This window comes from Diadema antillarum, unplaced genomic scaffold (genome assembly GCF_040938485.1).
Source record: "Diadema antillarum isolate AM-2024a unplaced genomic scaffold, OU_Dant_1.0 seq00000020_RagTag, whole genome shotgun sequence".
NCBI classification, from domain to species: Eukaryota; Metazoa; Echinodermata; class Echinoidea; order Diadematoida; family Diadematidae; genus Diadema; species Diadema antillarum.
In genome coordinates this window covers 236,826-260,360 of record NW_027271139.1, presented here as the reverse complement: position 1 = coordinate 260,360, position 23,535 = coordinate 236,826, and the positions used below count along the sequence as shown (strand labels likewise).

At 37.9% G+C, this 23,535-nt stretch overlaps 1 protein-coding gene across 1 annotated transcript in view; it reads left to right on the top strand.

Annotated features, from left to right (window-relative positions):
* Window positions 1–23,535, top strand: part of LOC139725174 (uncharacterized) — a 163,989-nt gene that overhangs the window by 87,473 nt on the left and 52,981 nt on the right. The window contains exon 4 of the mRNA XM_071636267.1: window positions 2,334–2,484. Within this exon, the coding sequence (XP_071492368.1) occupies window positions 2,334–2,484 (151 nt within the window). The remainder of the gene's footprint in view (window positions 1–2,333; window positions 2,485–23,535) is intronic.

Here is a 23,535-nt window from a genome sequence, read left to right as displayed (position 1 = left end):
AGATCAGGTTCTAGCATTCAGTAAAGGGTGTCAAAACACTATCTCTCAGTCCTTTTGGAGAAGTTTTCATGTTGTGAACTTTATGCTGACGCTATCCGTAAATGTATAATTCACCTTATCTATGAATATTAAGCCATTTCTTCTTTGTGATTACTAAGGCGTTAAGAGACTTATTATCTTGTGCACATGTAGTTTTTTATTTAGATTTTTCATAGCGCCATCTTGTTTTTATCTAGCATGGCTTTCGGGGTAAGGATGGGATCAAAGCAGGAAAGCATGTCTAAAATGCTGTTGTAATACTTTTGATTGAAACAGGTGCATGAATTGATTAATGAGCAATAAATGTTTATGATTATGTATGCTCTGTATACCAGATAAAAGGTCAAAGGTGAAAAGGTTAATGAACTTTACCTAATATTTACTGTACACATTATGGTGTGCCCTCAACTTTTCACAGCTTTGAGCTATTGCCAAAAAACTCATACCACAGGTACATTGCCTAAAAATGTCGGTCAAATTTGAATATTGACTAAGTCAAACTTACGCTAAAAAACACTGTAATCACAAATTGCGATATGTGGGCAAGACATCGCTAAGCGTTTACCTTGTATTATTTTTTTAGCCATCAAAATCAAGATAACATTTACCAGTTATGTATACGGGTGCATTTTTTTTTTCATCCTAATTTAAGTACCAAAGCTTGGGGATGCACTTTATACACAAAGGCAAGAAAATGTTAGCAGTTTTGCCAAGGCGGATAACGAGAGCAGCTTGACTCAATGTCTACCACTGGTGCCAATCACAACGGCATGCCTGTCCACTTGCAAATGCAACAGTGTTTGCTGCCTAGCCCATTGGCATAGGGGGTTATTACCATAAATTGCCAACTTGTCAACATATGAAGTTGCCCAACAGCTTGATAATTACATGGTGGTTAGCGTTGCATCATTGTCAAAGTCATTATGTCTAAAGTTAATGTAGATCTTTAAGGGTAGTGTCACATATTACTGAATGAATAGTCATGTGCTAAAAAAAAAGAACTGTTGATCGGCAAACCCCTGAAAGAAATTCTGACTAACTTTGCGGTTCCAAGTTTGAATTCCTTTGAATATTGAACAGTAACATATATCCTTTTGCCAAGCATGAGATCACAAGATTTTTTGCATTATGATGATCATGCCATGTTCTTGACATTTTCACCTAACATTCTCTGTACATAGAATACTTAGTGTGCCTGGCATAAGCACATGTCTTGCGATGTCACATAGGGTTGTTTACCAACTTCCAGTTGCAATCACTATGATGCACAGTTGCAAGTGATGCCAGAAGTTTCTCCCATTGTGGGATCTGTGGCATAATTTGTACACCTGTCATTGTTCTTCATTCTGCGAACTGCGAATCCAGTGACCTTACTTCAGTGGGCAGTGCACATTAATATTATATGGACTGACCTTGAGGGGGATACGACATTTATTGCCCAAACTAGAATTGTATTGCCCGAGTCTTCGACTCGGGCAATACTATTCTAGTGAAGTACAGTTCAGAGGCATTGGAATGTCACCTGAGGGATGTCCCTAGATCAGGGGCAGCTTTCTCTCAGGCAGCCTTGGCCTCTGCTGCCATGTCGTCTGGACCTCTTCCTTTAAGTGGTCAGTTTTGCTCCTCCCTTTCTGTGTTGGTCTGACACAGGTATAGAAAGCAGACAGATGGATTTTGCTTACCAGTATGTAGATAAGTAGAATCAGAACTAATTCTATTTTCTAAGTACTAGGTAAAAACCATCCATCAACTTTTGGTTCCCTGCAGCCTTCCCCTCTCATCACTCTCTCACCCATTTTGGTGTGTGTTATATTGAGGACATGCAGGTCACTGTAAGGAGCTCATTGAGAGACTCATCAGGAGGTACGAGGGAGTGCACAAAGTTTTGTGTTGCATTTACCTCAGCTGCAGTATTTGCATGCACGCAGATATATTTAAACAGGTAAGGAAAGCAGACAGATGGTTTTTATCTCATAGATAATAGAATTAGTTCTGACTGATTCAACTGATTACCAGTAAGTATGGTATATCATAACCAGATAGGTCCATTGTTTTGAAATGTTTGCTGTCTGAATGAGAGAAAAGCATATGACTAAAAGGTGTGATACGACTTTCATAAGATTCACCAAGTAAAATATTTGTGTCATCTCTTATGTCTTTACTGGAGGGATGAGAAAAGATAGCATGGCAAATGTGAATTGTGTTTCATCTGTTCATAGTGCATATTTTTGTGGAAAGGGATGCACTCTGTTTCTGATCTTTTTTTCTTCTCTCTATTCATATGTCTCTTTTAGTTGATCTTTTTGCCTTCTTTGAGTTGGCAGTCCAGCTTGGGGGTTACAAGAGCATCACAGCACGCAAACAGTGGAAGGTCATATACGACCAGCTGGGAGGCAACCCTGGCAGCACAAGTGCAGCAACATGTACACGCAAACACTATGAGAGGTAAATGGGCATGGCTGCCAATTCATGCATATTTTGATTTTCATGGATGTTTAAAAGGATGTGAATGCTATTAGCATATTTGCTTGGGGGTAAAAAGGAATCTCTCTGAGATCAGGTGGTTGATTGGTTGGGTGGGCAGACGGGCAGACAGACGGGCGGGCAGGCAGTTGGTCTGTTGCAAAATCTTGTGGATTGGACTTCTCCCTCATTTTTGTGCAATTGACCTGAAATGTGGCTTGTGACCACTTTCATAGGTAGATGTGCAAGACACCTTTTTCATCAGTCTAAAGTAATGTAAAACCACGGAAACTGCAAATTTTCATGAAAACCATACAAAATGTTGTGAATTGAACTACTGATATAGACTGTGGTGCAAACTGGATTGTGCGAACATGGGCTCAATACTGTGAGTGCGAAGTGCGACATCCCTGACCCCAGGGTCACAACCCTGGAAGCTCTAGTCCTGTAAGTACTATTTATTCTCGTAGCATACATTTTGAGCATAAATTGGAACAAATTTCTCTTGATAAAACTGACATTTGTGGGAGAAAGCTAAACTTTAAGAGAGAGAAAATACATTTTAGGCGGGAGACACAAAACTGTAGAGGGAGAAATTCAAACTCAAGGGGGAGTGCAGGAGATTTAGAGAAAATGGCTTCAAAGCACGAGAGTTGGAGTCTCTGTTTGTGTGAGTTATAACAATCATAATTAATGCTAGTGATAATTCTCTATGCAACATACTCTATCAAAATTTGATAAATCCTTAAATCAAATTTCCACAAGATAAGTTTCCTCTTCACATATTGGTATCTATCTTCAGTGCAGAGTTACATTTTCCACATGTCCATTTGATGAAAAAAAACCAGCAAAAACATTGACAGACCAAAAGTCATGTCCACAGTGAAAAACACAAATCATACACACACACACACACACATACACACACACACACACACAAATTAACACATTGGAACTTTTGCAGTATAGATTTCCACTTTTAAGGCCTCTTTAAATTCTTTGCACATACAGTTTAGATGCACAGTTGGGGGTCACGTGTGCAGTGGCCCGAAGTCGAAACAAAAGAGATATTCTCCACAGTTTTAGTCACTTTTATGAATTTTGAATTAGATGCGATTCATAAAAGATCCAAGGAACTGGGATCGATTTTCATTAAGAATTCTCAGCAACAACAGCAGCAACATAAACACCAGAATTCCATCAAGTACTCAGCAAAAGATATTGCACATGATTGCAGTGAAACAGTTTTGGGCAATTTGCATGAGATTGTCTAAAGAAAAACCTATTGTCCAGTGTAGAGTAACTTTTACATGATGGGGGAAAAAAAGAAGATATTCAGAATCCTTGAGAAAAGAACTTTATTCCCTTCCTTCTCTTTATTCATTCCTATGATATATTACCATGTCCAAACCCTCATGGTTCTATTCTCCCTCTCCCCCCCCCCCCAAAAAAAAAAGTAAACCATCAGAGGCAGATAAATGGGAGGTTTCTATGATCCATCAAACAAAAGTAGGTGGAAGGGGCACAAACATGTGGATTTTTTTTTAATCTTTGAAAAGAAATGTTAATGATGGTACAGTGCTCACCCGTTAATCGGGAACCGCTTTAGAGGGAACCCCGCTTATGCGCAATAAATTTTCATGCAACAAAATTTCATGTGTTATTTCCACTGCTTTATCGGAACCGTGAACCGCTTAATCAGGACAAATCTGGCTGAAACACTTCCATTGTCCATGTATTAATGTCTAAAAATGATAAGTAAATCCTTGGAAAAAAGATTGCAGGGATTTAATTTCCTTACCAGAAGGATTATTTTCTCACTAGTTCCTGATAGATTATGCCGACTACGCAGTAGAGGTGGTCATATTGAGCGTCATCTTATTGTGCGTTGTCAGCTTCTACTCGCGCACTTACACTGTAATCTAGTCCACTGATCTCGCCAGCCAGCCAGCTACACACGTAGCTGAGAGACTGATCTCTTTTCCTGCTTGTCTTCCTGCATGGTGCAATCATGCTCTCACCAACTCATGTCTGATTATGTGTGTGCCACACCAACACATGCCACACACACACACTGTGTGTGCGTGTCAACACAATACAGTGCACTGTGAGAAACTTCAGCTTTGAGATTACACACACAGTCGTCCACTGTATGCAGGTCTGCTTCTTATAATCACCCGTTCCAAGGGCCCCATTCTTGCATTCTACAAGCACGCATACGCAAATTCCTGTCTACCACTGCGCCAGCCTGACCAGGTGACTGGCATACTTGTTGGGTGTGAGACTGTCAGTTTCCCTCTCTCTACCATCGTTTTTTTTTTTGTGTGTGTGTGTGGTTTTTTTTTTATTCTTCACCTTAGGACCAGTATACATGAGACACCTGGGTACCGTTTCATGAAAGTTGTCAGTCTCTGACAATTACCATAGTAACAGTCAGTGACCAGAGCATCTCAGCAATCAAAAGCAAGGATTTCACTGAAATTGTCAGAGACTGACAACTTGTCAGCGCTGACGAAATTGATCAAACACCCCCCTGCATGGCTGCTAGCAAGTGGTTTGTTGTTTAATCACTAGTGTTTTTTTTCTCTCTGTCATTCATGGGGTCGGGCCAGGGCGAGGGATATCAAAAGAAGGAAGTCTGCTCAGGCCAAGTTGTCTCTTGCACCATACCATCAAATTGTCATTACGATCATGCCACTAATCATCGTTATGCCTCCGCCACGAAGTGGTGCCGAAGGCATAATGGTTGCGCCTGACCCCGTGTTCACATTGGTCCCCGCGACGCAGGGACAGTCACAAGAGATGTTATCTTTTTTTAGACTGACTGTCCACATTGCTTTCCCATCTGTCCCCAAGCTGTGGGGGCAATCGGGGCTTGGGGCGAGCTCTGCCACTCGAAACCAGGCATCACGCATGCGCACATTTGATGACCACAACTGGACGCTATCAATTATGCCCCAAGGTCACTCTCCCCTCAAAATCTTGTCCCCGTACCCAACTTGCTTCGCGGGGACGAGGGGACAAGTCCCAGCGAGCGTTCACATTATAGTTTTCCAGGAGAAAGTCTCACAGTGCAGGACTTTCCCCGCATCGCGGGGACTAATGTTAATCATGGGTGCATCTAAACACGGAACGTAACAGTATGTATTTTCAACTCTACAAGAGGGTTATTTTGTTGATCAAATGAATGGAGGTTTGTTCCGATAATGCATTTGCCAATATTGCCGTATCCTTTCTTATCGCTGTTTTGCGTCTGCGTGTCGTAGCGTGCGGGTACTGTCGTATTTGACGCTGTGGTTATCGTCAGGTTTGACAACTGTGCATGGTTTAATGTAATGCCCACATACTTGGCTTTATGTTGTGTGGTTTACAGGGGCCAATACCGGTCATCGCTTAAAGATAATAAAAAGTTTTGGTACCTCAAAAGTTTCCCTGAATTTCCGTGTTTCAGGTTAAAGTACCTTTCATATTCAATTCAATTCAATTCAATTCAAAGGTTTTATTTTCACTTCCTTCAACAGAATGTACAAAAAAATATAGATTCGACATGCGTTTGAAGGAATGATACATAGATAGCAAAGAATAACATTTGTCAATACTCATTACAAAATTAGGCATTTTTCATACAGACATATTTATACATTCTGCAAAAAAAAGTGGAGGTACCCACTCAAAAGACTATGCTTGTACAACGTGGGCACCTCACAGGAGGAAAAAGGAAAAAGGTGAAAACTTAACTACAAGTGTGCGGGATGAAAAAAGAAGTGGAAAAGGGGAAAGGGAAGAAGCAGAAATACAAGTAAAGAGATGAGACAACTAAGAACAAAAAGCCTAGATCAATCGGTACATTCAAGATCAAACCAACAGAGACTATTAGCCATATTAGAAGTGTAGAGCGTTGAAAGCGACGAGAAAGTGATGTATACAATTGTATGGAATTGCTGATAGCAGAACACATTATCTGTTCCGTGAAGGCACGTAAGTTTGCAATAAGAAAAACAGGGGATGCGATGCGGAATTCCGCGAAAGACGCGACCTAACAAGCCTATGAAAAATCAATAGCATCCTGGTGCTTACAAAACCTACTTACTGAAAAAGATAAACAAAATTAATTTCTTTCTGTTACATTATAAGACTTAAGAAGGAATGATTTCAATCTTTTTTTAAATGAAAACAAAGAAGGAGCATTTTTTATGTCTGGACTAAGGGAGTTCCGGAATCTTGGGCCTGTATAAATAAATGTCTGCTGAGCTAACACAGTTCTAAGCAGGGGCAAATGAAATTCATTAGACTGTCTTGTTGGGTAACTATGGTATGTCAGGTTACGAGGAAACATAGAATCAAATATAAGCGGAAGACAGTTATTATTATAACTATACATAAATTGTCCTAAATGAAATAAAAACAAATTCTCAATTTTCAGAATCTTATTTTCAGAAAACAAAGAAGTTGTATGAGAGCAAGGAGCGGCATTACAAATGATTCGAAGTGCCTTCTTTTGTAACAATAAAACCCTATCTAATAATGTTTGATGCATGTTTCCCCATGCCAAGATTCCGTAATTTAAATAAGGTAATATCAAAGACGAATACAGTATGAATAATGAATATTGGGGAAGAAACAATTTGAACCTGTCAATGATGCCTATATTGCGTGAAATAATTTTACAAACATAATCTATATGAAATTTCCGAGAAAGTTCATTATCTACTGTGATTCCAAGAAATTTTGTATATGAAACACTTTCTAAAACAGTATCATCAAAATAAATATCCATATTCAAATTATCTAAAGTGTTACTAAAAAACATATACTTGGTTTTATTGATATTCAGGGACAGCTTATTAGCTCGTATCCAATCTCATAAATTTTGTAACTCCGCATTTACTGTGTGCACAAGAATATTTGGATCTTCATGTGAATAAAATACATTTGAGTCATCGGCGAAAAGTATGTATGATAACACTTGGGAGGAATCATTAATATAAACAATAAACAACAATGGCCCCAATATACTACCTTGTGGCACGCCACAAATTAATTCTCTCATATCAGAGTTATAATTGTTTATTGAAACATATTGTTTACGATCAGTTAGATAACTCCTGAACCACTCCAAGGCCTTCCCACGTATACCATAGTGGGACAACTTATAAAGCAATATATTATGATTAATAGTGTCGAAGGCCTTGGAGAAGACCAGGAAGATACCGATCAAATGAGAGTGATTATCTAAAGCATGTGCTACTTTATCAATAAAATTCAAAAATGCATGAGAGGTGCTATGCTTTTCTCGAAAACCAAACTGGGAGTTTGTTAGAACACAATGCGTCTTCAAAAAATTCATTGTTCTTTTATATATAATTTTCTCTAAGATTTTTTATGTACAAGATAATAAAGAAATAGGTCTATAATTACTAATATCCAAATTGTCACCATTCTTAAATATAGGAATAACTTTTGCTATTTTCATTTGTTCCGGAAACTGACCGTTTGACATTGACAAATTGAAAATATACACCAAAGGATCCACAATAGAATATATTGCTCCTTTTAAAATCATATTGCTTATATCATCATAACCTGCACTTTTTTTTATTTTTCAAACCAGAAACAATATCAATAACCTCATACCTAGTGGTAGGAGTAAAAAATATAGAATATGTATTATACTGATTCAAAAAATCAGTAAAATGTTTATCAGTTTTGGGAATTTCTTGAGCAATATCTTCTCCAATAGTTGTAAAATATTTATTGAAAATATTTACAATATCTTGAGAATTATCAATAATCTTGTCATCAAATCAAATTTTTGATGTACCAGAGATTTCGGTAGATGTATTCATAGCTTGTTTTAATACATTCCACATACTTTTTATATCATATCTATATCTCTGCAATTGCTTATGATAATATTTTTTCTTTTCTATACGTAATATTTTTGTGAGGGTATTTTTATACGAAGTGTATTTCAAACGTGCTTGCTCAGTTCTTTTCATCTTAAATGAATAAAACAATTTATTTTTTCTATTAATAGATCGCAAAATGGACTTTGTAATCCAGGGAAGCCTTGGTGTTGTTTTATAATTCCCCCGTTTGTATTTTCTTTTGGGAATACATATATCCAAATGATTATTCAAAACATCAAAAAAATAATTCAAAGACAAATTAATGTCATCTGTATCAAACACAGCACAAAAAGAAAACATTTTCTTGAGTTACTCTACGCCTTTCCTGACGATGAAATGAATTAACATGAATATGATTATACTTAAAATGCGTCATAACAGGAAAATGATCAGTCATATCAGACAAAATTATAGAAGAATCTGGGAGAGTTAAAACATTACAAAAAATATTATCAATCAAAGTAGCCGAATGACTAGCAACACGAGTTGGTTTGGAAATAAGAGGTAAAAAAGAAAAGGATAAGAATGTATCAAGGAATTCACCCGGTATATTGTCTGTTGTATGTTTTAGCAAATCAATATTAAAATCACAGAGTATAAAGGACTCTGAGTTAGCAAATAAAGGATCTGTGAGCAACTCGGTGAGATATGATAAAAAATCTTTGTTATTAGAATTTGGAGGTCTATAAATGATACCTATCACAATATTTTTACTACCAGGAACATTAATTTGAACAAAAAGGGACTCCACAATGTCATTCATTTTGCTCAACTTTTCACAAACAATACATTCAAAACTGCTTAAAACATATAAGGCAACCCCACCACCAGAATGATCGGATCTGTTATTCACAAAAACATTATATCCTTCAAGCGAGAAAGATGTTTGGGGCATGAAGATAACCACGTTTCAGCTAATCCTATCACTGTAAATAAAGGGTTATTTGGGTTATCCAACAATAACTGTAATTCATCAAAATGCTTACTTAAACTTCTTATATTCAAATGTATCAACGAAAATGTGTCTTTACATAAACCCTTACGAATTTCTTTAAATTGATTCATAGTAACATAACTACATAATGGGGCTTGGGTTAAATCATCAAAATTATACTGCATTTCTTCAGCTGTTGAGTTCATATTATCGGCAACTAACTTATCATAAAACGATGTATGCGAATTAAAAACTCCATCATCTAGGAAATCAAATTCTGGTGTAGTAGGTCTAAATAGATCCAAAAACTCATCATCCAATACGGAATGAAAAGGCCCATTTATCCCCTCAGCCATTTTGAATGAGAAATTCTCTGACAATTGAGCGCGCAAATGATGCTAACAGGAAGAAACCAGCATAGGCATAACAGCAAAGTCGACGCGGCAGATACCGCACCGGATTCTGCACAAAGTGAAATGGTAGGCTGGCGCCATGTGTGACAATGAAGGGTGCGTGCCTCTCACGGGCGTACAAACAAAATGTTCGGGCTAGTTAGCTGTCAGCAAAACCAGGGGTACTAGAGTAGTTAGAGGCAAGGAAATAAGAGGAGCATTGAAAAGTCAAGAAAATATAGAACATGGCTATTAATGTCTCTGTAGGCTTACACTTCGTTATAAAACACAACATACATAGAAAAGAAAAGAACAAAATGTTGAAAATACACATAATGGACATTGATCTTACACGATACACTACAGTACAGGTAAATTTCTCGTATGAAACGAGGGTGTAATCCCAGTTGCGGGTAGAGCTCCCGCCAATAAGTGCTAAAAAAACATTAACAGCTGATCTATAACGAGATACACGGAATGAGGTAGGCCTTTGTGAAAAGGAGAAAAAGAGAGTGGGATAATTTATCAAGAGGGTGAATAGTGAGAGAACATTATCAGAGCACCTTGTATTTTGAAAAGAAATAAGTGCGGCGGGGAGAGTCTCGTCTCAGTGGACTTGGAATGTGCAGAATGACACCAAATGAACCCAAGAGCTTCGAAAGGGTAAAGATTTGAGAGACTTTGACGTATTCAATAAAAACAGAAGATCAGAAGAACGCTATACGGGTTAAGAAAAATGTGCATATATCATGAAATAAAACATGTTCATCTGAGCAATTTATCGACGTGTTGACATCAATCATCAATTTTTTTTTATCAATGTGCAGCTGTTCAAAAACTTGCTCAACATCAGAATCAAGGACTTACGTAAGACAAAATATGAAGAAAGAAAAAATAAGAAAGAGAGAGAGAGAGAAAAGAATGTGTAAAGGGAAGGTGTCAGCAAGTAAAACGTATAGAACCGCATACTTCCAAACTGGGTGTGGACAAAACAACATCAATTGAACCCGGTAATCTGCTACATCGACAAAGACTTAACAAGGATAATGAATTGAGGGGATTTGACCTGTTCCCAACTTGTAACAAGACAAACAAAAATCGGAGAAAAATTCCTGTGACAGGGAACAAAACGTTTGTACTTGGACATTGAATCTATTAAAGGGAATGTGTATCGGTTCAAAAACCTGGTAAGCATTAGCGTTTAGCGTTTATTCAGAGGACTTGCATAAGACAAGAAACTTGCATATCAAAACGAGTGGGAAGTGTAGAATGAATGCTAGACTAACAACAGCAAGAAAGAGAAAAAATTTACATATATTATGTGATAATGCACGTAAAGCTGAATATTCTGTCGATGTGTTGACATAAATCAACGATTATTCTATCAATGTGCAGCTGTTCAAAAACTTACTTAACTTCAGGGTCAAGGACTTACGTAAGACAAGAATATAAAGAAAAACAGAACAAAAGAGAGTGAGAAAAAATGTTAGAAGGGAAGGTGTCAACAAGTAGGATACGTGGGTATGAATAGCAAGAAAAGAATAACCATTTTAAAATTGCAAAACCACATACTTCCGAACTAAGTGTGATGGGCAGAACAACTCCAAGTGAACCCGGTAATCTACGACATCGCCAAACAAAAGACTTAACAAATCTGGGACAGGGAACAAAAAAGATTGAACCTGGGTATTGGGTCAGTTAAAAAGAATGCGTATCAGTCATGTCGTTTCAAAGACTTGCTAAGCATTTGTTGGAGGACTTACGTAAGACAAGAAACTTGCATGTCAAAAAACATGTAGGAAGCATACATGAGAATGAAAGCTAGAGTAACAACAGCAAGGTTGGAATTCTGAAATTGCATATGTTGAAATGTGGGTAGGAAGTGGAAGTACTGCTTGCCGACATGTTTACAAAGGGCAGTGACTTAAAAAAGAATTGACACGTTTTCTGGTGTGTAACAGAAGGCTCGCTCAAAAGAGAACTGCATTCGTTAATAAATAAAGCGTGTGCTAAAAAGCATTAAGGACATGTACAGAGACGCAATAACAAATATGTGAAGCAGTTCATGATGGAGTAACAGAAAATTCTTATCTGAGCTATAGTAAGCGTAAAACAGCGAGGAATTATAAACGGAAAACACACAGATACACACCAAAATTTGTACATTTACGCGACCCGAAAACCAAAATCCAAAAATAAGACTTCAGTATCGTAACATGAAGGCCTATGACATGGAAATAATGATTACATGTCTTTTCGATAATCAAGGGAAAATTCAGCGCATGTTTTCAGTTATCAAACGCTTTTCATTGACCTTACGTTGACATTGTGAAGAACATTTTGAAGTAAAGAGGGCACAGCGTAAATGAGTATGAATAGCCCAGAGAAAAAAGAAACTCCACTCATTACAGGAGCGTACATTACATTACGTGTGAGTTTCTTCATGAGGTAAATGGATTAAGATGAAAAAGTACCTGAACAGCTGTAGTACAATAAACTAACAAACCAGACCATTCAATACTCTGTGACTTTTCGAGTGTTGAATTCTCCTGCTTCTCGTTCCACCGTGAAACTTGGTGATGTACAGTGCCTGTGGCAGACCGAGGCCCAGAGCAGACAAAGCACCGGAGGGGTACCATGTGCGCCACTCCAACGCCCCGCCAGCCCCAAACCCCGGTCCGCCACCGGCGCGTAATTGGTTACTCTGTTTTCGACATTTATAAAATAACAAAGATTATATATTGGGGAGAATGAGAAGTATTTGCAAATCATGATATACAGGCAGGCAAAAACAGTCTTCCTATTAATGCCCTAATTTGCAACGTTGTATCTAACAACCATTTCATATCTTGGTATTGCAAGCATACCGATATGAAAGTAATTTACAAAATTGTTTTATAATAAATACATGCAATTTAGATGGTGGATATGTCTTGCTTACAGAGAGATGTGAAAAACAACAGCGACAACGTGATTGCGCTGAGAAAAAGGATATTTTTGCTTAGTGCAATATCAAAACTGATACATCTAATTTCCTTCTCTCAATTCACATTAATCATTCACCTGCCCCTACACCTATCAAAGTATATGTTGCATTCACACATAATTAAATGCAATGTAGTGATTATGAGTAAATCACTGAGTTGCAGAGAAAATGTTTAACATAAGAATTTTGTTTTAAAAAATGCAGAAATAAGCAAAAATGGAACATTGCCTATGTATAAATTGAAGGGCTGCTTTTCTAAAGAATAATTCTATCTCATCTTCACCAATTATTTGTACTTTATGTGATGTTTCACTAATAAGATGAAACAATTCTCAAATCATCAACAGTCATTACAGTTGATAGTGAAATGAGCTGATGGAGGTTCTTCAAAAGACTAAGTGATTCTTGAAACTAACAATGAGAATTTGAAAATGACTGAAGAAAGGTGTATGCAGTTATTTATACGTTCTTATTTTCCACTTTGTATAGGAATTTTTACAGCAGTTACGTAAGTAGATTAATCTGGTAAAGCGGGGTGCATTTCAAAGGGTATGAAAGTGCAGTAGTCTCATCCGTCTACCAGACTCAATAAGAAACATGATATCATATGCCTACAGAAACGAATAAAACATGTTTGTTGCTAGTAAATAAGTGGATAGCTGGTACAACTGAATAAATTTGATTTATCTCTGCTAAACTGCAGCTTCAAAAGGATTATCAAAATCAACCATGAACATTATCAGATAATCAGACAAAACAGATGTACGCATTGTTACACATGTCATAAGAAATTGCAGAATGAGAACTTTTTTTCTAACCTTTGGGGTTTTTCAAAAAATGATTTAACAAATTAACGTAAAATATTTCTGAGACATTGGCGAGACGAAAAGTTACAAAATCTCATGACAAAGTTTTAAAGCCTAATGCTATTTAAGTATAGGTTATCAATTCTTACTTTAGCACAGGTGACTCTCAGTCATTCCAGGCTTTCCAAGGCAATGGGGTTGCATTTTCATTTGGCTTTCTCGTTTGCAAAATTACTTTGGTTCCATTAACTATGATTCTTGTAGCCACCTTTTGCTCCTTTCTGAGACGGTAGGCGGTAGCTGCCAGCCTTCCGCGCTCTCTCTTCATCGATGCCGGTAGGTCGGTCCTGACTGTTATGCACGCTTGAGGGCTCGATACTGCGTTGGCGTAGGACATTTCAGCAGCCTGTGGTGGCCGGGGGCCTGGACGTTCACGCTGGGATGCATGCAGGATACGCTCACGGTTGCACATTCGCCCAAATCTGACAATAAATCGGGTCAGGATTCGCAACACCATCACCGGGCGATGTTTGGGATTGGTGGTCGTTGGGTCCTCGGGCTGGTTGTCTCCGGGGAAGATGATGTGCATTGATTTCGGGAATTAGGGCCGCTTCCTCTGGGGATATGTTGAGCAGCATGGCGAAGACCTCCGCGCACACTTTAAGGAAATTTTCGTTGGATTCCTTTGGCACCCCATACAGCAGTAGGTTGAGTTTGCGTTCGTGGATCTCAAATAACAAAAGTTTTTCATTTAGCTCACTTTTGGCCTTTTCGATTTCTTTTAGTATGTTCGGCATTTTTGTAGACTCTATCTCGTCTAGTCGACTACTGGTGTTAGTGGCACTCACCTCCAGATCGGAAACGGTTTTATGACTGAATGTGACTCGGTCGAGAAGACCTTGGGAGAGCTACTTATACACTGATTACTACGGCCAGCGCATACGCACACATCACATGTGAACAAATTTCAAATCCATGAACGGAAAGATGTTTGTGTGCGCATGCGCTGGCCTTCAAGAGCAAGTGTTCATGAAAATAGAGACGAAGTACTATCACTTGGTTTTATGTATTTATAAAAAGATTGTGGAACTGGTGAAATTTACTTGATAATCATATGAAATACTTGTAAAAAGCTTCAACCTTCTGTTTACTTGACAACAACAAAATGGTTCCTCATGAAACATCTCAGAAGGAATCATACACTTCTTACCCCTCCCTAACGCACTCCCTACCCCTCCATTAATGCATGACCATGTTTTTTTGATATCACCCTTTACACATGACCATAGATGTGCTAACAGCATTTTTGAATGAAACAGCATTTTTAATAAACATGTAAAAACATTGAAAATTGGGTAAGCTCCCTCAGTTTTTTAGCATTTTTTTTTTCAAATTCAAATGAATTTATTAGGAATTTTCTGCATCGTATATATATATTGCAAATGAAATACAGTCATTTCTTTTTGTTTACAAAACAATAGAACATACAGTGTGTACATCCGAATATAAAACTGAGATATATATGTGTACAGATTGAAGAAAAGAATAAGATAAAACATCAATTGGGAACTAAATGGGATAAAGTGAATCAAATGATCGGACTGAATTATGGTACATGTATTTGGAGTGTAAATATAGAAGACTGTCGTCAAATAAGCATATAGCTCAAGGCTTTCTTCAAGCAGTGGTATTTCTTCCTGGGTCCACCTCTATCTCAGTGTCCAGAAGAGAGCTTACCGTACAGCATGACATTAGGAAGGGAATGGTCTTCCATTTTTGAGACATGGCCAGCCCAGCCCAGCACAGTTGGGTTTTCATCAGCATAGTTTCGATGCTTGGGATTTCTGCCAGCTCAAGTACTTCTATGTTGGTGACAACGTCGCTCCAGTGGATGTTTAGGATGGAGCGTAGACAGCATTGGTGGAAGCGTTCAAGGAGATGTAGGTGATGCCAGTAGAGATCCCATCACTTGGAGCTGTACAGGAAAGTTGCTGTGAGAAAAGCTCTGTACATACTCATCTTGGTTTGTTTCTTCAGGTGGTTGTTCCAGACTCTTTTGTGCAGTCTACCAAAGGGACTAGTTGCCATAGTAAGTCTGTGGTTTACTTTTTTGTTGATCCTTCCATCTGATATGATGGTGCTGCCGAGGTAGGTTAATTGACTGACTGTTTTGAGTTTTGTTTGCCCAACGGTGATGTGGGGGACTGGTAATCCTGTCTAGGAGCCGGCTGATAGAGGACCTTGGTTTTCATCTGCTAAGAGTAGCTCCCATGTTTTTGTGTGAGCTCACAGATGCCTCAGATTGAATAAACTGCCATATGTGCCATACCAGATGTAAACAGCATCTTCCTTATTGTAGTCTTCCATGGCTTGTTTGAGCAGAACAAGATGGTAAACAGGGTCGATGCAAGAACACAGCTTTGCTTTACGCGGTTGTCAATTGGGAAGAGTTCAGAGAAATCACTGCTATATCTAACCCGGCATTGCTGGTTTTCATGCAGTTGGATGACCATATTGAGGAACAAAGGGGACAACCAAGGCACTCCAGAATTTGCCAGATCCATTTCCTGCTCACTGTGTCGAAGGCATAGTGAGGTCAACAAAGGTAATGTAAAGTCCCTTGTTTTGTTCCTTGCACTTTTCCTGGAGCTGTCTGAGGTCAAAGACCATGTCAGCACTTCTCTGTTTGCACGAAAACCACACTGTGATTCTGGGAAAACAGCTTCTGTGACACTAGGCATCAGTCTGTTGAGAAGAATTCGAACAAGGATTTTGCCTGCAATGGAAAGCAGTGTGACTCTTCTGTGGTTGGTGCACTCTCATTTCTCTGCTCTGTTTTTGTACAGGGTGATGATAATTGCATCGCAAAGATCCTGAAGTAACTTGCCTTGGTTCCAGCAAAGAGTGAAGAACTCATGTAGCTTGGTATGTAGGATTTTTCCACCAGCCTTCCAAATTTCTGGGGGTATTCCATCCACACCTGCTGCTTTGCCAATTTTCACTTGACCAATTGCAATGGGCTGAATGCATAAATCTAGCAATTGCTTGTAAGCAATTGCTTCAAGCAAAAGCACAAGCTCGTCTACCAAAAGCTCTATCTCAAGCAATTGCTTCAAGCAAAAGCACAAGCTTGTCTACCAAAAGCTCTATCTCAAGCAATTGCTTAAATTCAAATGCATAACCTTTTGCTCGTGCTGATACCTCTTGCTTGTCCTACACAAGCAATTGCTTGCGTTTTCAATAAAAGGGATGTCACGTCTGTGCAAGCACAAAAACAAAGGCGGGTGTGACAGCACGTATTTCAGTCAGTCGTCACGCCGTATGCAAATTAGGCATAATGAGGTTCTGTGTGCCAGTGTTTACTCGATGCGCATGACCGTCTCGCGAATTTGAGGTTTCACGGGATTTTGCGAGACTCTGTACAAGCTCCAATACAGTTGCCATGCAGTTAGCACTTGTGTATGAGATTTTGACATGGTGGGGTGAGTTCAATTATCCGTTTCATACTCTTCATTTTGATATAAAATTTGTCCATACTTAAGAATATTTTCAATGTTTAATCTCTCATTAAATTTACCTTATATTTTGCTCGTAGTTTTGATGTATTCGAAACATAAACCTCTATTTTGCTGGATCCTGGCTGGTATAAAACTTTTCATACTCTAATTTTTTTTTTTTAATTCGGTAGAGGAAGCATGTACTGATACTTGTTTTAAAAATCGAAAAGATGCAATATCTGTAAGTTACTTAAAAATTCATTCAAAAACTGACTAAAAAGAGACTGGCACCGGAAGTTGCCCAGTGAAGTTCTTTCCTATGGGGGCTCTTGCTCAGAGTTCCTTTTTTATATTATGTATGCACTGAAAGCACAAGTATGTTCCTCTCACTTGAATTCAATGAAAGGCACATGCCTCCTTTGTAGTGAATGGCAAAACACAAAGTCCTGAAATTGATAACCTTTCATTGATTGAGAATTAGAGTGTATTGATGAATTTTGTGAAAAATCTTTTTATTTTTTCGATATTGGTCAAATGTGTCAAAATGAATGTTGTTAGTGTTTTATATGCCAATAATAATAATGATAATAATAATGATAATAATAATAATATAATAATAATATAATAATAATAATAATAACAACATGTGACATGATTAATAGTTCATCAGATTGTTTAAGATTAACATTCATGCAAATCACCAGGAGTCCCCAGCTGCAGCTTCCAAGTTCCAGTTAAAAAAAAAACAATTAAAATAACAAAATAAATGGATAAATCATTTATCTAGCGGACATATCATCAAAACCAGAAATATAATTTGAAGGAGTGAGAATGTCCAAGGAAAAAAACAGACACAAGGTTATTTTATTTATTAAACCGTAACTTGCAAGACAACTTGATGTAAAACTAAACATGAAAAGAAAATCACAATGGAACATTTCAGAAAAGAAAAGGCATGAGAAACATCGTAACACAAATATTAGTATACGGGGCTATGCTGGGGCTGCACAACGATAGTTTAAAAAGAACACTGCACAGCTAATTATGTATTCATGACCGCTCCGAGCGTGCATACATGCTCTGTGCGAGATTCGCACGCCGTGACGACTGACTGTATTTGAAAGGGCGTGTGTGCGGAAACATCTCGTGACCTAGCAAAGGAACTATGAAATGACACTCATAAATGCACACACACATCAATACACACACATGTAATGGCTGATTCCCATCCCTGCATATAGTAGCCGGGATCTGCCAGGTCACACGTGGAGAGAGGTCTCCTTGCTCTCCATAGACGTAAGACATCCTACCTGTTTCTCATCACATTTTGCATGCTAACCACTGGACATTCCCCCTTTTTGAAACGAAAAGGTTTCTTACACTATTTAGGAGGATTTTCTTGTAGATTTATACCAGTGCTGCACAAGTTTGGTCTTTCTTTTATGAATATGATACTGATACTTGAAAGGGAACATCCCAGTTAAGCAAAAGCTCAAGCTCATTAAACAGAGCTTGGAAAATCATAAGCAATATCTGGCTAGAACAAGCAAAAGGACCATTTTATGCATACATTTTTAACCCTAACCAGGCCAGGCTTTTTGAGGTGTTCTGTGGCCGAGGGGGTATTGATTTAAACCCCCCCCCCCCCCCCCGAGATCTCAACCATCAATCGCGCAATCACCATGAAAATTTGCACATGCATTACCTGTGGTGTAATCTACCACACTATACAAAAAGAAATGAAAATTTTCATTATATTAATTAATTATGCTAATATATGCATGAAATCATACATTTTGCTCTAAATCAGAAAGTAAAGCTCCTAGAATCCTAATTTTTGGTGATAACATTCTTTGTCGTATTCCTAACTATGTACTTGAAGAAAAAATCTTGTATCAAACTTAATTTCTTATGTATTTTATTGTTTTATGAATTTCTTATGTATTTCTTTGTTTTTCAAGCTTTTGTTTTATCATTTTTTTGCGCAAAATTTATGACAGAATCTTTTTCAAGCATAATTGTGCTAAAATTGATTTCAGCCTATGAAAATGAAATAAAAAATCACATTCTATGAATAGGGTGAGAAAACTTCATTTGCATAGACTTTATACTCAAAATAACGTTTTTGAGCCATTTTCTGTCTGACAGGCATGTATAAAAGGTCGTGCAGCATTGTAATGGTATGCGAGATTTTCGCGAAAATGGTGTCAAAAGATGTGCGAGACTTAAAAGTAAAAAGTCAGTGAACGGCGCAGTCAAAAAATTTCGCACGGCAGAGTAGTCACGAAAAATGTAGAGGGGGGTTGATTCAACCCCCTCCCCAGCCTTTTTAGGGTTAAGCAAATGCTTGGTCTCTAAACCAATTGCTTGTGCTTGCTAGCAAAAGCTTTTGCTCGCAAGCAATTGCTTCTTTTAAGCATACGGATTCAAGCAAAAGGCTAGCACAGGCAATTGCTAGCGTTTATGCATCCATCCCTTTTTAGTGTCTCCTTAAGGGGGGGGGGGATCTCATCCAGCTCAAGTTTTAAGGGCTGTTTGGGAAACTGGATCAGAGCAGATTCCTGTACTGTGTGGTTGGCACTGAAGAGAGACTAAAAGTGCTCTGACCTTTGGGTGATGATGGAGGTCTTGTCACTAAGGAGGGCTTTGCCATCTGAGCTACGAAGAGGACTTTGAACTTGATGTGAGGGACCAAGTCTTCAGAGCCTCATAAAAACCCCTTAGGTCATCAATGTTCGGCACAAAACTGAGTTTGTTTGGCAAGGTTTGACCCCACTTATTCTTGATCTCTCAAAGTTTGCACTGAAGATGACTGTATGCAAGACAGAAAATACTTTTTTTCACTGTGAAGGAAATATTCATAAGATGAGCCTGGTGGGCAGGTCGCTTCTTAGGCAGTAGCTTTAAAATGTGTGATTGTTTTTGTTGAACTGATCCTAATTCTTCCTGGAGGAGAATCCCAGTAGCTCTTTAGAGGATTGTTATATGGCTGTTTTCAGCTGATCCCTAAAGACTTCAGGAGAAATGTCCTTGAGGTAGTTTGCATGTACAAGCCTTGTTTGGAGATTTGTTAGGAAATTACCTCTCACTTCTGCTGACAGCAGGTAACCATTGTAGGGGGGGGGGGTCGCCATTTTTCAACTTGGGCTTGAAATGAAGGTTTAGCTTGCAGCAAACAAGCTGATGGTCAGCACTGGGCAGGTGCCAGTATTTTGGACCGGGGTTGCATCCAAGTAGTCTTTAGACTGTCCCTCTGCTGAAAAAGGGTATTTGTGCTGACTAGTTGTTCTGTGCAGAACTCCAGCAACTCCAGAACTCCATTACCATCTGCCATGTCCATAGACATGTTTTGAGGTATTTTAGAGAGTGTACACTATTAATATAATATCACTATTGATTTTATGTCATATATTCCTGTGCTTGCAATCATATCTTGATTTGTTTACTCTGTAAATTATATCTGTAACCATTCAGTTATATGTTGCACGGTCTGATATTGGGATCAAGCATTGAATCATTTGTTATCTCCAAATCAATCTGAATCAAAAATGCACCATGGCAAAGTATCCAGAAATGACTTGGAATAGTGCAGATGTGCCGGAAGAATTCAAGTTATTTAAACAGCGCATGGAGTTATGGTTCCAAGACAACGATGTCCAAGACCGAAAGAAGCAAGCAATTAAAATCAAAATTGCATTAGGAAATGAAGGTTTACGTAGAATTAACACACCGGTCTATCCAATGAGGATCAAGAAAAACCTGCAATGTTGTGGTCTATCATTGAAGGTCAGCTGAAAGTCAAGCTGAATTATTGCATCAACAGGATGGAGTTGATGCGATATCATCAACACACAAACAAAATTATCAAAGAATTTGTAAATAGATGCCGAAGTAAAGCCAAAGAGTGTGACTTTACCAAAAATGAGCTTTCAGAACTCGTGACAGAGCTATCATTTCGTCCACACCTATTGAGGCGTTCCAGAAAGACCTTCTAGACCAACCCAAAGGCTACAAGATAGCAAACCTCCTTGATGAAAGCAGGAAATACGAAGCTATAGCTGTAGGCAAACAGTGTCTCCATTCAATCGACTCCTCTTCAAACAACGTAGATGCCCTATCACATAACCAAGACAGACGGAAGAAGTGTGGTAACTGTGATTTGAATCATCCACCATGCAGTTGTCCAGCCTACAGAGACATCTGCAAAGCCTATTATTCCAAAGGACTCTAGGCTAAATGGGCACTGCAGAAAGACAAAGCACAGAAAAGTTCTTTGATTGATTTGATTTGATTTGATTTTATTGTTCCACATTTCAAAACATCAAACATGATACGATCGATTGAACATAAGATTGAACATAGCGTCGTAAATTACAAAAAATACAAGAGAAGACAATTTAACAAACATGAAATGTGGGGACCTACTAAAAAGCAAAGCTTGTAATGTATAGGTCCCTGCATATATGAAAGTGTTGGTCTTCTTAAACAACCTAGAAACGAAAACTATGAAAGGAAGGAAAGGGACGTAAAAGAAAAGAGAGCAAAAAGGGCAAAAGAAAAAATAAAATATACGAAAGCATAGCGAAATACAAAGTAGCCACCTGTAACGCGTTTACAAGACTCCTTGTCACCCGAGCAACACAGTTATGTAACTGTAAGAATGCGCAAAAACGCACATGATACATAATGATTCATTAAAGGACAAGTTCACCTTCATAAACATAACAATTGAGAGAATGCAACAATATTAGTAGAACACATCAGTGAAAGTTTGAGGAAAATTGGACAATCGATGCAAAAGTTATGAATTTTTAAAATTTTTGTTTTGGAACCGCTGGATGAGGAGACTACTACAGCTTGTGAGTCATATGCGTACAACAGTATAAAGAAAATATAAAGAAAATTCAACATATTTTCACTGTTTTCGCATAATAAAAGAGCACTTGACTTGCCTCTTTCTAAAGGCAGGGGGAATAATATTACCCATAACATTTGTCGGTAACGAGTCGGGGGAATGTGTACTTTTTTCATAAGATGAAATTTTGTGAAATTCTCTTTATATTTTCCTTATATTGTTGTACGCATGTGACATCTAAGTTTTTCACACACTGCAGTAGTCTTCTCATCCAGCGGTTACTGCACAAAAACTTCAAAAATTCATAACTTTTGAACGGATTGTCCGATTTTCCTCAAACTTTCAATGATGTGTTCTACTAATATTGCTACATTCTCTCAATCCTTATGTTTATGAAGGTGAACTTGTCCTTTAATTCAGGAATAGCCTTGACATAAATGACTCAGTAAAAAAAAACCAAAAGGCAAACATGGAATACATATGATAAACAACGAATCTGATAAAGAAGAGGGAGTTCAAATAAAATTGCATGTTGTATTATTAGATATAAGCCTGCACAAGGGATTTTTTTAGTTTACGTTTAAAACAATTCAATGACAACGATTCAGTAATGTCGGAGTCAAGGCTATTCCAGAATGTTGGACCTGTATGTACTATTGTTTTAAGAGCAAATGCAGTTCTCACGGGAGAAAAGTGAAATGAATTTTCCTGTCTTGTAGGGTAGGAATGTATAACTTTATTTTTTACAAACATGGGAGTGAAAGCATAAGGTAATTCGTCTTTAGTTAACTGGTACATAAATATCCCAAGGGAGTAAGAATATATATCAAAAATCTTTAAGAGGTTATTACCTTTGAACAGAGGGCTTGTCGGTGCTAAATAATTGGTACAATTGATAATCCTTACAGCTCGCTTTTGTATTCTAAAGATAGACTCCAGGCGTATTTTGGAACAATTCCCCCAGGCCAGTATGCTATAATGAAGATACGGCAATAACAAAGTCGAATATAAGGTACGTAATATATATGTGGGGAAAACATGCTTAAGCTTCTGTATAACACCCAAATTTCTTAATAATAACTTACATAAATGATTTGTTTGTTCCTGCCAAGATAATTTACAATCAATTAAAAGACCAAGAAATTTAATTGAATTTGTCTGTTGTAAATTTACTCCTGTGATTGAAATTGAGCCAGGTAAACAAGTGATTGTATTACTAAACACCATAAAATTAGTTTTGTTTAGATTTAGGGATAATTTGTTACTTTGAATCCAATCATTGACGTGATTAATTCAGAGTTAAGCATATCAAGTAACTCAGTAGGATTTTTGTGTGTCAAAAAAAGACTTGAATCGTCCGCAAACAAGAGGAAAGAAAGGAGTGCTGACGACCTGGGCAAATCATTTATGTACACAATAAAAAGAAGTGGTCCCAAAAGGGAGCCTTGTGCCTTCTTTGAGGACAAAGTCCAAGCAGAGGACACCAAAGTGGTAACCAAAGTTTTTCACCACGAAGACAGAAGACACCCACCAGGCAACCAACCAAACAAAAGGTTGCGGAGTTCTCCAAAGAGCCAGAAGGAGAAACCTAGGAAGACTTTGAAGAATTTAACACTATCATACTGGGAAATGACCTAGATGCATGTATTGATTC